Source organism: Felis catus, chromosome F1, assembly GCF_018350175.1.
Source record: "Felis catus isolate Fca126 chromosome F1, F.catus_Fca126_mat1.0, whole genome shotgun sequence".
Taxonomy (NCBI): Eukaryota; Metazoa; Chordata; class Mammalia; order Carnivora; family Felidae; genus Felis; species Felis catus.
This window is the reverse complement of record NC_058384.1, coordinates 63,663,816-63,679,919: the sequence shown is the minus strand read 5'-3', so window position 1 is coordinate 63,679,919 and position 16,104 is coordinate 63,663,816. Positions and strand designations below refer to the sequence as shown.

The following is a 16,104-nucleotide window of genomic DNA, read 5'->3' as shown; positions in this document are numbered from 1 at the left end:
CAGGGCCGGCCTCCGCGGGGCGGGGCACGGGCGGGGCAATGTGCTCTCATTGGTGGGCGTGATCCGGGGCCTCCCAGGGCCCGCCAATCCGGAGGCGGGAGGGAGTGGACGCGGAGTCTGAGGGCCCGAAGGGGGCGGCGGGAGCGGCGGCTCCCGAGCTGCGGGCCTGGGGCCCCTCACGGCTCCACGAACCCTGCGCGGGCAGATAGCGCGGGCGGGGTCCTTATCCGCCTCCACGCCGGGCGCCGGCCGGGGAACCCGGAGACCTCTCCCTCCAGCTCCCTCGGCCCTCTCGCGGGTGGGTCCTGGGCCCTGGGCGGGTCCTCACCGGCCCCACCCCGTCCGCGGGCTCTGCGGGTTTCCCCTGGAGCAGTGGCCCGGACCGGGGGTGGAACGTGGAACCTGGGGGGCTGCCGCAGAGCAGGTGCAGCCCCGTCAGCCTGTCCGATCCCCCTCCCCCACCGCGCCCCCTACCCAGGCTACGCCCAGGTTTCCTAATGGGCCGGACCGTGGTCGTGCTGGGAGGAGGCATCAGCGGCTTGGCCGCCAGTTACCACCTGAGCCGGGCCCCCTGTCCCCCCAAGGTGAGTGCCCCGTCGCGCCAGAGGGAGGCTGCTTTAATACCCTCCTCCCGTTTCCAGCAAAAGGGAGTGCGCTGCCCTCTTCCCCTGCAGACCATTTACCCCGAGGCTATGTAGGCCGTGCCGCCCTCTTGTTCCCAGGTGGTCCTGGTGGAGGCCAGCGAGCGTCTGGGAGGCTGGATCCGCTCAGTCCGAGGGCCAGGTGGTGCTATCTTTGAACTTGGACCTCGAGGAATTCGGCCGGCGGGAGCCCTGGGGGCCCGGACCCTGCTCCTGGTGAGAAGGCTATGGAATGCCTAGGAGGGCTTGCGGAAGGCCCTTCACTAGAGGACAGGCTTGGGAGGGAGCATTGGTGGGCCAGTCCTTTCCTTAGTTTCTCCTCTTCCTGAGGATGTGTGGAGAGCAGGTTTCTGAGCTTGGCTTGGACTCAGAAGTGTTGCCTGTCCGGGGAGACCACCCAGCTGCCAAGAACAGGTTCCTGTATGTAGGTGGCGCCCTGCATGCGCTGCCCTCCGGCCTCAGGTAACGCCTGTCACCTCCTTACTGCACCCCTGCCCGCCTGGCTCTCACCCCTTCCACGACTGCATCTCCCAGTCTGTCAGCCCTCCCGGCAAGAGGAGCCAGATGAATGGAAATGACTATGCCTTCCTCAGTGCAGGGGGCTCTTCCGCCCTTCACCGCCCTTCTCCAAACCTCTGTTTTGGGCTGGGCTGAGGGAGTTGACCGCGCCCAGGGGCAAAGACCCTGATGAGACTGTGCACAGTTTTGCCCAGCGCCGCCTTGGACCCGAGGTAACGTGGCCCCAGAGGCCCCGAAACCCCTCCCCTCCTAACCAGCTGCAGAGCCCTCCACTCATACCTGCCACCTAGGGGGGCTCTTCTGTAGGGCTTAGGGGTGCCCCCTTCTCTTCACATCCAGTAGTCCTCAGAACAGGCGGGAGTGGATGCCCTCCGTTGCTTCCCATTGTTTGCTATAGCCGGACTGCTCCCCAACCGAAACCCTACCCCACCCCTGTTCCCTACCTAGCAGGGCCAGCAGGAAGTAGGCTGTGCGGCTTCTTCCTTGGCCTCTCAATCCTGGTCTCACCCTTAAGGTGGCGTCTCTAGCCATGGACAGCCTCTGCCGAGGAGTGTTTGCAGGCAACAGCCGAGAGCTCAGCGTCAGGTCCTGCTTTCCCAGTCTCTTCCAAGCCGAGCAAACCCATCGTTCCGTTTTACTGGGGCTGCTGCTGGGAGCAGGTGAGTGGGGATTGGTTCAAGGGGTGAAGATATTAAGGACCGCCAGAGTAAGGGACTGGAGGCCAGGGTGCTGTTTTAATGATTCTTCCCTGCCTCCTCCTGTGCAGGGCAGAGCCCGCAGCCAGACTCCGCACTCATTAGCCAGGCCCGAGCCGAGCGCTGGAGCCAGTGGTCCCTCCGAGGAGGGCTGGAAACGTTGCCCCAAGCCCTTAACACCCACCTGACTAGTAGAGGAGTCCGTATTCTCAGAGGCCAGCCCGTCTGTGGGCTCAGCCTCCAGGCAGACAGGCGCTGGAAGGTAGGAGAGGCCCCTGGTGTGGAATGTGTGTCTAATTAGAGTTTCCATCTTTGTCTCTATGTTTTAACCAGGCCGGGGTGGGCCAGACTAGTTATTCGTGGTTTTCCTAGATGTTGTTTAAGTACGGGCCACCCCAGGGTCTTAGACTTTATTTGTAGAGCTTCCTCCAAGATCTGCTTGATCCAACTCTAGACAGAAGTAGTGCTTGTAAGTGGCTTAGATAGGGGAAGGGCCAGCCCAGCTCCATTACACATCTCAGAGGCCACACTGGCTTGTCTGGTCTGCTTCCTAGAGTAACGGGGTGGGGGGAGGGGGGGCGGGGGTTCTGTGCTGATCGCACAGTCTCTTCATCCTGGGTCAGCACTCAGTCTCTCCTGCCCGTTTGGTGCCTGGGAAAGTGGGGCAACATTCCCATTCTCTCTGTCCCTCAAATGTTTTCGTCCCATCAGGTGTCTCTAGGGGACAGCAGTCTGGATGCTGACCACGTTATTAGTGCTGTTCCAGCTTCAGGTAACGAGGTAGCCACCGTCCCCTTCCCCGGCGGGAGTGAGGCAAAGTTTAGCTTCCGGGACCCACGGGACCATCCTGTGCCCCCGAACCGGTCATCCCTGTGGGGGTCTAACCCCGGGGAGGGTGGGCGAGACTGGTGGGAAGGCCTCCTGACGCGGGCCTCCGCCTGCTCTCCCCCCAGTGCTCGGCAAGCTGCTCCCTGCGGAGGCTGCGCCTCTGGCCCGGGCCCTGAGCGCCATCACTGCGGTGTCTGTGGCTGTGGTGAACCTGCAGTACCGAGGAGCCCGTCTGCCCGTGCAGGTAGCTGTGACACAGAGGAACGAGAGGCATGGGCTCAACCGGAACCTCTCCTTCCTGACCCGGTCTCCTCCTCGCCCCAGGGATTCGGACATTTGGTGCCATCCTCAGAAGACCCGGGCGTCCTGGGAATTGTGTATGACTCGGTTGCTTTCCCTGAGCAGGACGGAAGCCCCCCCGGCCTCCGAGTGACTGTGAGAAGCGACAGCTTTGCTTGGCGGGGGTTTCCAGAGGGCTCATCCGTGCCCAGCGCAGGCCAGGCCAGGCTGCTCAGTGCCATATCCTCTCCCTAGGTGATGCTGGGAGGGTCCTGGTTACAGACGCTGGAAGCCAGGGGCGCCGTCTTATCTCCGGAGCTGCTCCAACAACAGGCCCAGGAAGCAGCTGCCACCCAGCTAGGACTGAAAGAGCCACCCAGCCACTGCTTGGTCCATCTACACAAGGTGAGTTGAGCAAACGCTCCTCGACTCCCACCGAAGGCAGGAAGCGGTGGATTTGTCACCGTCTACCTGGGCTTGGACATCAGCAGCAAAAATTTCCCCGTATCCCCTCTTCTCTCCCCAGAACTGCATCCCCCAGTATACACTAGGCCACTGGCAAAAACTGGGTGAGTTGGGAGAGCGAGTGTGCTGAGGAGGGCAAGGAGACCAGACCCCCAGCTCTAACCGCCCTTTCATCTTTTCTTTCCAGAGGCAGCTACGCAATTTTTGGCTTCTCAGAGGCTGCCCTTGACTCTGGCCGGAGCCTCCTATGAGGGGGTTGCCGTCAACGACTGTATAGAGAGCGGACGCCAGGCAGCAGCCTGGGTCCTGGGCTCGGAACCGGACAGCTGATCCCCAACTCCCACCTCCTCCTGGCCCCGCTGGCGGCAGTTCTTGACCCACGAGAATAAAAGTTGCTGCAGCTTGGCTGGGTCTGGTTGTTCTGTCACCTCCAGGCACGAGGCGGCAGGGGGGCAGGTCGCAGAGAGAGGCACGAGGTGCCTGGGAGGCAGCAAGCGGGAGCAGAGGCAAGACAAAGTCCTTTATTAGAAAATATATCAAAATCCCAGCCCCCTGCGCCAGGTCCAGAAGAGGAAGCTACTCCAGCACTGGCAGAAAAGTACCCAGGGAGAGGTTTCCTTCACCAAACATTACTTCCTCGGAACCATAAATAGAATAAATATTCACAGAGGTCCCAGGAAAAGCCGGATCACTCTTCTCTCCTGGAAGAGGAAGGGACTTGGGGTCCAGCCCTGCTCTTACCCCTGGGGCCGGGGACTCTCAGGAGTCATCACATAAAATCATGACATCAAGGATTCACAGTCATAAGCCCTGGCAGGCGACCCTAGAAAGAGGGACCCCCAGGTCTAAAGGAGCCCAGCTCCAGTCCAGCAGTGAGGAGAGGCCCTTGCCTCCAGCCCAGCACTGGAGTTCAGTTCCCCCACGTCCCCTCTGAGAGCAGCGAGGAGCCGAGGGCGGGGAGAATACGACCCCTCGGATTCAGTTTCATGATTGAGGTGGGCAGGAAGGAGGAGTCAGTGTGAGCCCTGGGGGGCCGTGTGGTTGGCAGTAGGCAGAGGGCCAGGCCTGGCTGGGGGCCGGCGCTGCAGCATCTCTTGGCGGAAGGCCTGGGAGGAACCAGGTGGGTAACGGGGCCCAGAGGGAGTCCGGGGACCCCGAGGGTCAGTTCCAATGTCTGCTGTGATGTTGGTATAGAGAGGGCCCAGCTCTCGAGCCAGCAGCCGGTACGTCAGTGAGTTCATCCCATCTTGTGTCCAAGAATTCTGGGTACGGACCAGGAGGTCAAATCTGAGGGTCAGAGGTTGGAGAACTAAGGCCCAGAGAGAAACAGCCGGGGACTTAGGGACCTCTAGGCGTTTCCTGGCTGGGATGCAGAACCCTCAGGGCCCAGTCACCGTTCGCGGGCGGTCCTCCCTACCTGTGGGGGTTTTCCTCATTTCCCTTGTCTCCTCGGTGCTTCACCATCTTATAGTGCCCCACGGATGTCGGGGGGCGCGAGATCTTCATCCCAGCCAGACGTACCCTATGGGAAAAGTGAGGGCACCGTGGAGGATCCGGAGTGGAGGAAAGCTCCTGACAGGCCAACAGGAGCTACGTCCGGCCAGCAAGGAAGCGATTACGTGTTGCTGTACACAGAGAGCCACTCTCACCGGTTAGGCAAAAAAGTGCCACGTACTGGAAGGAGAGAGAAAGTCAAAGAGAAAGAAGGAAGTGGCACAAGAGAACGTAGAACCTGGATGTATCCAAAGCCTGGGGCTGGTGCCAGTGCATCCAAACCCTGGGGCCTCGTTAAACAACGGGCAGAGGTGGGTTCGCACGTCCCACCTTTGCTCTCTACGTGGCTAACGGGAAGCGCCCTGGCAGTCCAGGAAGGGCAGGGAGAGGAGCCATCTGATCAAAAGGACAGGGCAAGACCGAGAGTCGCGGACCCAAGCTCAGCAACTCTTATCTAGAACGGCGGCCGAGCTGCCTCAACTCCCTCACCCCGACCCCTCCACCTGTCCCCGTCATTAGGAAAAGAACGGAACCAAATAATCAGGACCTGGAGAGAAACAAACCCCATCTGGGACACACAGAAGCAAGACCTGAAGATGGCCTGGGAAGGTACTGAAAGCACACGTACGTTTAGAAACCGCTGGGTCCTTCACACACATACAGAGGACAAGAATTCAGAGAGCTCGTCCCGGAGGGGCCAAGGGGGGAGGGGACGCAACGGGTCTAGCACAGCAAGCCCAAATCCTCACGCCACAGATAGGAAACTGGGTCAGCTGAGGCTGAAGGTCAAAACATTTCACAGGCTAAAAATGAGCTGGCACCGTGCCAGTGACACGGACTCCAACCAACAAAGTGGTTCTGGGCTCTATGGAGCAGAGCCCCTCCTCCCCTGCCCCACCGGAAGTGGTCTGGCGGCAGGCAGGACTGAAGTGTCGCTAGGCCCTCTTCCGACTCTGGAAGGAATCCCGTGATACTGTAGCCTCTTGATCTCATCGTCTCTCCCAGAAACATAACTCATCAGGATCTAGGAGACCGGGGGACGACAGAATGGAGACCGGCACGCAAAGCCTGACCCGGGTGGACTCAAAAAGCTAAGGGAGAAGAATGGGCACGGTGTGGGTCCGGCTCAAGAGTCAGGCGTGCTCTCCGAGGACAGGCCCCCAGGCTGAGGTGGGGGTTAGGGAGTGGTGGCAGGAAGTCTGACCTGGTAGCAATGTCGTCATCCTCACCGCCCCAGCCCCAGTATTCATTGGGGAAGCCGTTCATCTTCAGGTACTGGTCAGGAGTGAGCGCCGAGACTCCTCCAAAGTACTGGGGGTACGGGAGGCTAGGGAGAGAAAGGTGCCTGGATTCCACAAGTCTTTTGGGGAGACATCCCCACCCACATCCCCTTGGCTCTCCTCCCAGCGGACGGTGGGGTTCCCTACTTCCCCGCGCCCTCTCGTGCCCTCTATACCTGTATCCGAACTTGTTCATGGCGACGGCGACGTGCCGGGGTCCCCGGGGGTCACACACATACAGATTGTGGTCGTTCTCGGGCAGCAGGTCCACGTCGTGCAGGAACAGGCAGTCCCATTCCTCGTCACGCAGGGCCTCCCGCACCCCAACGTTCAGCAGCTTGGCCCTGTTAAAGGTCCCATTGCCAGCCTGGAAGGTAACGGAGGAGAAGCAGACCGTGTCTGTAGGCAGCATGGAGAAGAGGGGCCCAAGTACAAAAATGAAAGGAGGGAGATCAAAGGCGGGTGAAGGGAGGGTGGCGAGCAGAATGGAGAGAAAGACAAACGTTCATTTTTCATTCAGCAGATACTTGTTGAGCATCGGCATGTGTCTGATACTCACGTGCCGCTGTCTAGCATTTTCATCCTGACAACCGATAGCCACGGAAAACAGGTGTCTATTAGTTTTCACTCTTTGCCTCATTTTAGGGGGTTAAGAAACTTGTTCAAGGTCACGTGTGGGACAAATGGCGGAACTAACTTTAGTCCAGGTCTGGCCGGTGCCAAACTTGCACCATTGCAAGTTCAACGAAGGAAGAGATCACGGAAGACCGTGGGAACAACACCCTAAACAGAACCGGGGGAGTTACGGGGCGGACAAGCTGGCCGAGCAGTGCTGCGTCTTTCCCCACCTTCAACGGTCTGACCCCCTCAGAACTGTTCCAGGGACCTACTACGTGGGAGTGGGGGGGCAGGGACCCGAGTCTCCGTCACAGAGAGAGCCGGGCGGGGCCCGGGTACCTGGTGGATGACGTAGATGCCGTAGGCGAGCTGCTGGCGCTGCAGGAAGGGGTGCAGGTGGTAGAGAAGCAGGCGCAGGTGGTGCTCCCGGGCACGGTGGGGCACAATGATGGCGGTTCGGGAGCGGGGCTCACACCCTGCGGGGCGGTACCGACCCCCCGGCTCCACCCGGGGATTCCTCTCCACAATCTCCGCCAGGGACGGCACTGGGCTAAAGGACACGGACACAGGACCCACTGCAGGGAGAGAACGGCAAGGTCAGGGATTCGAGGGGCAATGAGAAAAGGACCCCCAGGCCTGGGAGCGCCTGTGGCCCTGGCAGTCTGGTGCCGGGGCTCAGCTTTCCCGAGGGCTCGTTAGAAACCTCACAAGCCTCGCGTATGCCGTCACCGGGACAGCTTTACAAAGTCTGGAAGGTACAGGCTCTCCACCCGGCCTGCCTCTTTTCACGCTCCCTCTCTCCTGCCTCGCTAGGCTGGAGGCTACCGTTAGAAGATGGAGAACACAGGACTTGCAACTAACTAAACCAGAGCTCATCTCCAAAGGAAGCAATTCCCAGCCCAAGGCAGGGAGAGCACGAGAATGGCCAGGCGATGGAAAGTTGTGGCTCAAGCCAGGAGCCCAATCTAAATTCCAAATTCAGAACGGGCTCCACGTCAACCTCAGCCCACCTTTCAGGTACTTTAACATCATCCAAGCCCCACTCCTGCCGCCCTAGCCCTGTCCCCACACCTTGGCTAACCCTAACCCTTTACTTCCTCCTCCTTTCTGCACTCACCTAAGAGAGGAGATCGTTCTGGACAGTAGGGCAGACCTTGAGGAGCTGGAGGACCCCCTGGGGCAACAGGGGCCCCAGGTAGGTGACTGAGGTTACTGTAGACATCATGGGGATGAGAATAGTCAAATGTCGGCCCCTGCTCTCGGCCAAATAGGGCACTGAGGCTTCGGAAGCCCCCCAGGGACAGGTACATCATGACAGCCAGCTGGGAGCCCACAAGCAGGGCCAGTGTGCAGGGCCGCTCCAGCAGCCTCCGCAACATCCTGGGGTGAGGTCTGAGGAGGGAGAGAGGAGAGTTCTGGGGGGCAGGCAGGCAACGAGCAAGCCAGCAGAGAGATCCTCAGTTAAGAATGAAGGCGGCGCCGCGAGTTAAGAGGAAGAAGAGACAAAGAACAAAGTCGCAGAAGGGAGCACACAGGTGAACGGTCAGGCACGAAAAAGAAACAGAATGTAACCGCCAGCAGCCCTACCACCTGCCATTTCCAGCCCAAGTTTCACTCTCCTCCACCTCCTCCCCAAACCACTCAGCCAACTACTCTCGGTCCCCACCCCCAAGAATGCTTACATCATTCAGGTCCCATGTCCCTTTCAAAGGAGTCCCTGGAGAACCTCCCTTCCAATTTTAGAGGGGGACAGACTCACCTAGGTTCAAGCCGTCTTCTTCGGGATCATGGGAGCTTCGGGGGGTCCCGGCGGGGCAGCGATGTGAGGCATTATCTAAAATTGGAAATGTCACAGAGGACAGAGAAGGGCTCCATCCAACACTCCAACAGCGATCCTGGGGCCAGCTGTAACACAAGTGGTCAAGGATAACCACCCACCCAGAGGGGCAGAGCTCAACATCAGGGTGAAACTGGGAAGCGAGGGAAAGCGGTTGGAAAGACAAGGGGAGGAGCCAGAGATCGTAGGTCCCTGGCCTCTGCCCCGGCTGCCCTAGAGTGTCGGGTTCACGCTTACTTAAATCATACCCCACCCCAACAGGACCAACCTGTTTGGGGAGTAGGGACAAGGCAGCTAATGGAGCCATTATTTTCGCCAAGGGGTGAGGCAGTCACGACAGGATTGTGGAGTGGCCTCAAGAGGACCAAGGGCGGAGTAGGAAACAGGCTCCTTTCCGTTCTTCACGTGCCTGGGAGCTAGCTCCGCAGGTGCAGGCAGCGTGACCACCTGGGAGCTGCAAGCAAACAGCCCCGGAGCGCGGCGGGGAGGAGGGTGGGGGTGGCCTCCTCTAGCTTTTCTACCCCATCCCCGTCCTAGCGGGGGTGGGGAGGAGGGTTACGGCTAAAAGTGAGGCAGGGAGAGGGAGGGCTGGGCAGAACCTGTCGGGGATACCTGGCCCGGCTCACCGAAGGGGCGTGGCCAGCGCGCTGCAGAGGGTCACAGACCGGTTCTTTCCGCGCACCCCCATCCCACCCCAACCTCCTCTTGCATTTGCAACGTGAGCCCACCGGCCTCTGTCCGAACGTCCACCTGGGACGCCCCCCCTCCCCCCCCCCCCGCTCAAGCTGGTCTCCAGCCTTTGCCCAAAACTTCTCAACGCGCCAGTCGCCCGAACCTTTCTCCCGGGCCTCTCGCCCCATCACCCCCAGCCCACATACCTGCTCTCCAGCTTCCCGTCGTCACCGCCACCCGGACTGCCTGGCAGGCATCGCCGCCGCCATCTTGGAAGCGGGCGCCGCGGGGCGGGGCCTGGCGTCACGGGGCGGGGCCTGGCGTCACGGGGCGGGGCCTGGCGGGCGGGGCGCCCGAGACAGAGGGGGACAGAGGCCGACAGAGGCCGACAGAGGCCCGAGCGCAGGCGGGCGGGGCTGGGGCGCTCCGAGAGCCGGCGGGGGGCTCCCCTTCCTGGACGCGCTCCGGCCGGGATGCCATTTCGCACCCCTCAGACTGGGAAGACATCAGCTCCCACCAGGGCTCTCTTGCCGGGCCGAGCCTGACCCAGAGGCCAGTGCGACAGTTTCTGGCGCGCCCCAAGACCTGTTACGGCGGGCCAGCCCCTTCCCGGCGTGTCCGTGGTGCCCCTGCCACTTAGTGCCACTTAGTCTCACAATTGTTTCTTGCTCAGGGTATCTCGTTGCGACTGCTCAGGCGCATTTTTGTATCCCCAGGGTGTCCCGCGACCTTGAAATAGAAACGGTTAGTTAATAAAACAAGGAAACATTGAGTGAAGAGGGAAGCGCCAGCTTCAATGTAAAACTGCGTTTTCCCAGATATTAGAATAAAATGGAGGCTCCATTAGTACCCAATATGTTTATCTTGCGGCTTCCACTACCCTCTTAGCATGTTATGTTCCTAAGAAGCTGCTGTTCAGAGCCAGGAAACTTGGAATAAGTCACGATGTCTGCCTCAAAAAGTTCATGAGCGTGTATGGGAGGAAGGGAAGGATATAAACAATATAGTGTGATAAACACGATTGCCCAGAAATTGCAACCCATTCTCACGTAGAGACTCGGGGAACACTTCCCAGAAGTGACGATCCTGCTGCTGCCTTACGAGATTCTGTTTCCATGGGAACTATTTTACAACTCGGTAGGTAACTGATCCGACGTGCAAATTTTGTCCCAATATCAGGTTCAATTAACCCCCTATTCCCCACATCACACAAAACAAACAAGCAAACAGTTTTCGCCTCCATTTTCATATTCAATTCTGTACTCTTGATCTGTAAATGTCTGTTCTTTAGATTTTCTTTTAAACTAGCTGTACCATCTGCCAGTTCCCTCCTGAGTTAAATAACATCTTTCACACGTGTTCATTCTTATTTAGATATTGACAAAGACTCTCCCCGACCAAACTTCAGACGGTGCCTCTGAGGTTTCTTTTCAAATAGGCCTCATCCTTGGACCACCAGCCACTTTCAGCAAGAACCCTGCTAAGTCAGTTTAGCCAGGATCTCCTTATCCTTGATGTAATTTTCCATCCACTGACCCTCTCATACTTCTCATTGGCTCTAAATAGCCCCTTGTCCTTATTGTATGGAGCCCAACCTCTCTGACTGGGATAGTCTTTACGCTTATCACAATGGTCCTGAAAAAAGTCTTCCTTACCATTTGAACAATTGTCGTCAGAATAATTGTTTCTTTAGCAGCATGACCGGCATCATTTTACCTTTTTCTGAAAACTGTATTTTTAAAATTTTTTTTAAGTTTATGTATTTATCTTGAGAGAGATCCCACGACCTGAGCTGAAACCAAGAGTCACATGCTCAACCGACTGAGCCACCCAGGCGCCCCAAGACTCCCCGATTTCTCGTGTGGACCGCTGGGTGGATGGTGGCATCATTCAGTAAGAAACAAAACTTAGAAGAGGCACGTTTGGGCGAAACAGTAGCGATGACCAGTTAAACTTTGGACTTCATGAACTGGAGATGCCTGGGGAGGTTCAAAATGAGATAATGGTGGGTTTCAGCAGAATCACCGGCTTTTGATCATACATGCCCTGGCTGTGTGATGTTGAACAATACACTTTCTAGGTTTCATCTATAAAAGGAACCCCATATTAAGGGGTTTTATGATACTGTGAACTAGGGAACAATGCCAGCAGAAGTAGATATTCAGTCTATCTGAATTTTGAGCACACAGTAGGAACAGAGTAAAAGCCCTGATTGTTTAAGGAGTTCACGGTGTAGTGGAAAAGACAGACTCCTAGAGAAAGTGGAAATGTGGTTCACCCCCAGGACCCTTCCCCTGAGCCTCTCTACTCCTCCATGGTGTTCAGTTTTTGAAAAACTGAACTTCATCGTCTATCCCACATCTCCACTGCCGTCTGCTGCACTTCCCCTGCATTAATTCGCAAGCTTCATTTTCAAGACCTTGCACCTCTATTCCATTTCACCCTGGCCACACTCCAGACTTGATCATCACCTAGAAATGCTACGTCGCTGAAAACGTAAATTCTAATATTGTTGGTTTCTACCACAGTATCCTGTCTTTCTGTGTTCTGAATAAATTCTGGGAGCTCAGTTGGTTGAGGATCGGACTCGTGCTTTCGCCTCAGGTCATGATCTCAAGGTTTCGTGAGTTTGAGCCCGGGGCCGGGCTCCATGCTAACAGCGCGGAGCCTGCTTGGAATTCTCTGTCTCCTCTCTGCCCCTCCCCCACTGGCACAGTCTCTGTCTCTTTCAAAATAAATAAATAAACTTAAAAGATAATAATAATAATACAGACTTCAAGCTGTATTACAAAGCTGTAATCATCAAGACAGTATGGTACTGGCACCAAAACAGACACTCAGATCAATGGAACAGAATAGAGAACCCAGAAATGGACCCACAAACATATGGCCAACTAATCTTTGACAAAGCAGGAAAGAATATCCAATGGAATAAAGACAGACTCTTCAGCAAGTGGTGCTGGGAAAACTGGACAGCGACATGCAGAAGAATGAACCTGGACCACTTTCTTACACCACACACAAAAATAAACTCAAAGTGGATGAAAGACCTAAATGTAAGACAGGAAGCCATCAAAATCCTGGAGGAGAAAGCAGGCAAAAACCTCTTTGACCTTGGCCGCAGCAACTTCTGACTCAACAGGTTTCCAGAGGCAAGGGAAACAAAAGCAAAAATGAACTATTGGGATCTCATCAAAATACAAAGCTTCTGCACAGCGAAGAATTCAGCAAAACTAAAAGGCAACTGACAGAATGGGAGAAGATATTTGTAAAGAACATATCAGATAAAGGGTTAGTATCCAACAACTATAAAGAACTTAACAAACACAACACCCGAAGAACAAATAATCCAGTGAAGAAATGGGCAAAAGACGTGAATAGACACTTCTCCAAAGCAGACATCCAGATGGTCAACCAACACATGAAAAAATGCTCAACATCACTCATCATCAGGGAAATACAAATCAAAACCACAATGAGATACCACCACACCTGTCAGAATGGCTAAAATTAACAACTCAGGCAAGGACAGATGCTGGGGAGGATGAGGAGAAAGAGGAACCCTTTTGCACTGCTGGTGGGAATGCAAATTGGTGCAGCCACTCTGGAAAACAGTATGGAGGTTCTTCAAAAAACTAAAAATAGAACCACCCTACCACCCAGCCATTGCACTACTAGGTATTTATCCAAGGGATACGGGTATGCTGTTTCGAAGGGGCACATGCGCCCCAATGTTTATAGCAGCACTATCAACAATAGCCAAAGTATGGAAAGAGCCCAAATGCATCGATGGATGAGTGAATAAAGAAGATGCGGTATGTATATACAATGGAGTATTACTCGGCAATCAAAAAGAACGAAATCTTGCCATTTGCAACGACGTGGATGGAACTGGAGGGTATTATACTAAGCGAAATTGGTCAGTCAGAGAAAGACAAATATCATGTGGCTTCACTCACGTGAGGAATTTAAGATACAAAACAGATGAACATAGGGGAAGGGAAGCAAAAATAATATAGAAACAGGGAGGGGGACAAAACAGAAGAGACTCTTAAATATGGTGAACAAACGGAGGGTTACTGGAGGGGTTGTAGGAGGGGGGATGGGCTAAACGGGTAAGGGGCACTAAGGAATCTACTCCTGAAATCATTGTTGCACTAGACGCTAACTAACTGGGATGTAAATTAAAAAAAGAAAAAATAACAATAATAAAAATTTTAAAATCCTAGGGCCCCTAGTGGTCCAGTCATGACACACAACGCAATAGAAGAAATCTGGTCTCGTTTTCAAAATGAATTTAAAGGCATATAAATCTCTATTTAGTTTCTCAGGGAAACATCAGAGGCATTGGGAGGAGACGGCACGGACCAGGAGCACATTTTATGGAACAGCCCAATGTCTTTAAAATCTTCGCTCTCCCATTCAACGTTGTCCACTGAGATGTAGCTTCTAACCCCAACCACCCCTTCCAACCCTACTGGGCCACTTACAGTATTATCCTTCAAAGCTGTTTGTTTTACTTCTCTTTGGTTTTGCATAACAGAGAAGAACCCTTGAGCTGCCCTCGGAGCAGAAGTTCTTTCTTCTTCCACCACCCGCTTACTCTCCTTGGGGGCCCTGCAGTCTCACAGCCTTCTAGAAGGGGAGGCAGACACCTCCTCCAGGAACACTTGTGGCCCCATCTTCTGTGCTAGGTGTCCCTCATCTCATGGCATCTGTCACGGGGGTCTGGCATTTTGGTCTCACTTGACTGTCTCAGCCACCAGACTGTGAACTCCAAGGACGGGGACCATGGCTTCCTTTTATCATCCCCTAAACGTAACCAAGAACTTGTAGCACAAATTCTCCAAAATAGCCCGTCTTATATCTGACCTAGACAGTTCCTCGGTATACTTATTTTCTCATGCTAATACAGGAGTGGAAAGAGGGGGCAGGCAAAGGAAGAGACCTGAGGGGAAGAGAATCAGCATGTACTGACACTTACTAGAAGCCAGACACAGGGCCAGACACATACACCATTATATTCTTCTTCTTTTTTTAATGTTTATTTATTTTTGAGAGACAGAGAGAGAGAGAGAGCAGTGGAGGGGCAGAGAAGGAGAGAGGGAGAGGGAGCATCCCAAGCAGGGCTGGAACTCACAAACCATGAGATCATGACCTGAGCTGAAATTAAGAATCAAACGCCTCACGACCGAGCCACCCAGGCGCCCCTGCCATTATATTCTTAAGTTCTGACAACCTCTCCATAAGGCAGGTAGTAGTAATACCCACTTTACACCTTAAGAAACCGAGGGCCGCCGAGATCAAGGAATTTCAGATCACATCATCACGTGTGAGTAGCAAAGCTTAGATTCAGTCTGACTCCAAAACTCGGTGTCCTTTCCGGATGCCGTGAGAGCGTGATTCTGACTCCCGTTCATAACCCGATGGCTTAGTTACTGAACAAACGGAGAAACAGTCAGTTCTCCGTAGGAAGTGATATTTCAATTAATATGTTTTCCTCTGACCCACTTTCAGGCCAAAATTCTCATATTTGCAGCTTCTCGATGCTTGTATGCCTCTACGTTATCGGGAGGGTGTGCTGATACGTCTCTGTAAAGCTGGACAGGCCAACCTCAGGGTGCGTCCCTGGGTTTGTAGGGCCGGGTGCTGGTTTCCCAAAGACCATGAGGGATGTCTTAAACATGCTTCCTCTCCTCCCTTTTCTTCCGAAGGCTACTTAAGTCCTCTGGGCCTGTCCCTATACAAGGTCCTTTCTGGGGAAATTGTTCAGTAATTCCTCTCTGCCACCACCCACCCCCCCCCCCCACCCTCCCGCACCCCTCGGGCTTCCTCTGAGCATTTTTAGAACTGGTGGTTTCCCCCAGCTGTCAGCTGGTTGAGTCTTGCTGCAAATGATTTTGGCTTACCCCTCTAGCAACAGTCAATGGGGAAAGTATTCAATTGGTTCAGAAGCATCCTCTTAGCCAATAAAATGTTAATACATCGAATTCCACTTTCTTCCCCCTCCTTCCCCCCCCCAAGCCCTGACCAATGAGCTGCTGGGTTTTGTCACTGACTGTCAGTCTGGTAGTTTAGAAGGCCAAATACTGTAATACTACGTGAAGATTAAAGAAGAGGGGCTGGGGCTGGGGTAGACGTGTACGTGAGCAGAGCATCCCAGAAACCTGGCTTTCTCACCCCCCACCGCGAAAATCGCGGCTGGACAAATGCTCGGATTTCCTGTGCTCTAACCGCAGAGGTGGAGGATCAGAGGGGCAGAAAGAGCTTTAAGAAATTGGCTCGGCTCACAGTTATTGTTCAAGCCCCCAGCCCCACCCCAAACACACAGGCACAGCACTTACCACCCCATAAAATGGTTGTCCAGGGGCGCCTGGGTGGTTCAGTCGGCTAAGTGTCCCACTTCGGCTCGGGTCATGATCTCACGGTCCGTGAGTTCGAGCCCCGCGTCGGGCTCTGTGCCGACGGCTCAGAGCCTGGAGCCTGCTTCCGATTCTGTGTCTCCCTCTCTCTCTGACCCTCCCCCGTTCGTGCTCTGTCTCTCGCTGTCTCAAAAATAAATAGGCGTTTAAAAAAAATGGTTGTCCAAACTCTGCTTGAACTTCTCCAGGGACAGGGCGCTCGCTGCCCTCGTCCTCCCCCAGTCACAGACTCCCTTTCATCAGCTCACTGTTGTTCTCGCTTTTTCCCTCTAAGACCAGATACTGGAGCTCGGTGTGCATAACATAACTTCCTGATATTCCTGTTTCTCCTCCTGATTGCTCGCCCACAACGTA

General features: G+C 55.0%; 2 protein-coding genes and 1 long non-coding RNA gene across 11 annotated transcripts; 1 reads left to right on the top strand and 2 right to left on the bottom strand.

Moving 5' to 3' along the window:
* The first annotated feature begins 104 nt into the window (after window positions 1–104).
* PPOX (protoporphyrinogen oxidase) lies at window positions 105–3,832 on the top strand. 6 transcript variants are annotated; one of them, XM_011291117.4, is made up of 13 exons: window positions 106–298; window positions 479–584; window positions 723–857; window positions 955–1,103; window positions 1,240–1,372; window positions 1,675–1,819; window positions 1,927–2,117; window positions 2,567–2,627; window positions 2,809–2,927; window positions 3,008–3,118; window positions 3,218–3,367; window positions 3,489–3,531; window positions 3,615–3,832. In XM_011291117.4, the coding sequence occupies exons 2-13, from the start codon at window positions 498–500 to the stop codon at window positions 3,755–3,757; spliced, it is 1,467 nt and encodes a 488-aa protein (XP_011289419.2). In that variant the 5' UTR covers window positions 106–298; window positions 479–497; the 3' UTR covers window positions 3,758–3,832. The 6 variants fall into 6 exon arrangements, with proteins under 6 accessions (XP_011289420.2, XP_011289419.2, XP_003999618.2 ...); XM_003999569.5 differs by having other exon boundaries at window positions 107–298; window positions 988–1,103; XM_019822292.2 differs by having other exon boundaries at window positions 107–298; window positions 973–1,103.
* A 95-nt stretch (window positions 3,833–3,927) lies between these two features.
* On the bottom strand, window positions 3,928–9,651 carry B4GALT3 (beta-1,4-galactosyltransferase 3). Of its 3 annotated transcripts, none has more exons than XM_006943019.5 (8): window positions 9,535–9,651; window positions 8,579–8,653; window positions 7,937–8,211; window positions 7,159–7,394; window positions 6,378–6,568; window positions 6,126–6,248; window positions 4,845–4,949; window positions 3,928–4,714 (listed from the first exon to the last, which is right to left on the bottom strand). In XM_006943019.5, the coding sequence occupies exons 3-8, from the start codon at window positions 8,196–8,198 to the stop codon at window positions 4,441–4,443; spliced, it is 1,191 nt and encodes a 396-aa protein (XP_006943081.1). In that variant the 5' UTR covers window positions 8,199–8,211; window positions 8,579–8,653; window positions 9,535–9,651; the 3' UTR covers window positions 3,928–4,440. The 3 variants fall into 3 exon arrangements, with proteins under 3 accessions (XP_006943081.1, XP_011289422.1, XP_019677854.1); XM_011291120.4 differs by lacking the exon at window positions 9,535–9,651 and adding an exon at window positions 8,925–9,314; XM_019822295.3 differs by lacking the exon at window positions 9,535–9,651 and adding an exon at window positions 8,925–9,313 and having other exon boundaries at window positions 8,579–8,724.
* A 242-nt stretch (window positions 9,652–9,893) lies between these two features.
* LOC123382770 lies at window positions 9,894–15,781 on the bottom strand. 2 transcript variants are annotated; one of them, XR_006591671.1, is made up of 2 exons: window positions 15,673–15,781; window positions 9,894–10,057 (listed from the first exon to the last, which is right to left on the bottom strand). It is a non-coding gene; the product is annotated as an uncharacterized LOC123382770 (long non-coding RNA). The 2 variants fall into 2 exon arrangements; XR_006591670.1 differs by lacking the exon at window positions 15,673–15,781 and adding an exon at window positions 10,179–10,880.
* Window positions 15,782–16,104: the final 323 nt, after the last annotated feature.

Coding starts and splice junctions, on each gene's coding strand:
- PPOX (XM_011291117.4), top strand. CDS start 498: ATGGGCCGGACCGTGGTCGTGCTGGGAGGAGGCATCAGCGGCTTGGCC. Junction 585..722: donor GGGCCCCCTGTCCCCCCAAG/GTGAGTGCCCCG, acceptor TCTTGTTCCCAG/GTGGTCCTGGTGGAGGCCAG. Junction 2,628..2,808: donor TAGTGCTGTTCCAGCTTCAG/GTAACGAGGTAG, acceptor CTCTCCCCCCAG/TGCTCGGCAAGCTGCTCCCT.
- B4GALT3 (XM_006943019.5), bottom strand. CDS start 8,198: ATGTTGCGGAGGCTGCTGGAGCGGCCCTGCACACTGGCCCTGCTTGTG. Junction 7,395..7,936: donor AGAACGATCTCCTCTCTTAG/GTGAGTGCAGAA, acceptor CTCTCCCTGCAG/TGGGTCCTGTGTCCGTGTCC. Junction 6,249..6,377: donor ATGAACAAGTTCGGATACAG/GTATAGAGGGCA, acceptor TTCTCTCCCTAG/CCTCCCGTACCCCCAGTACT.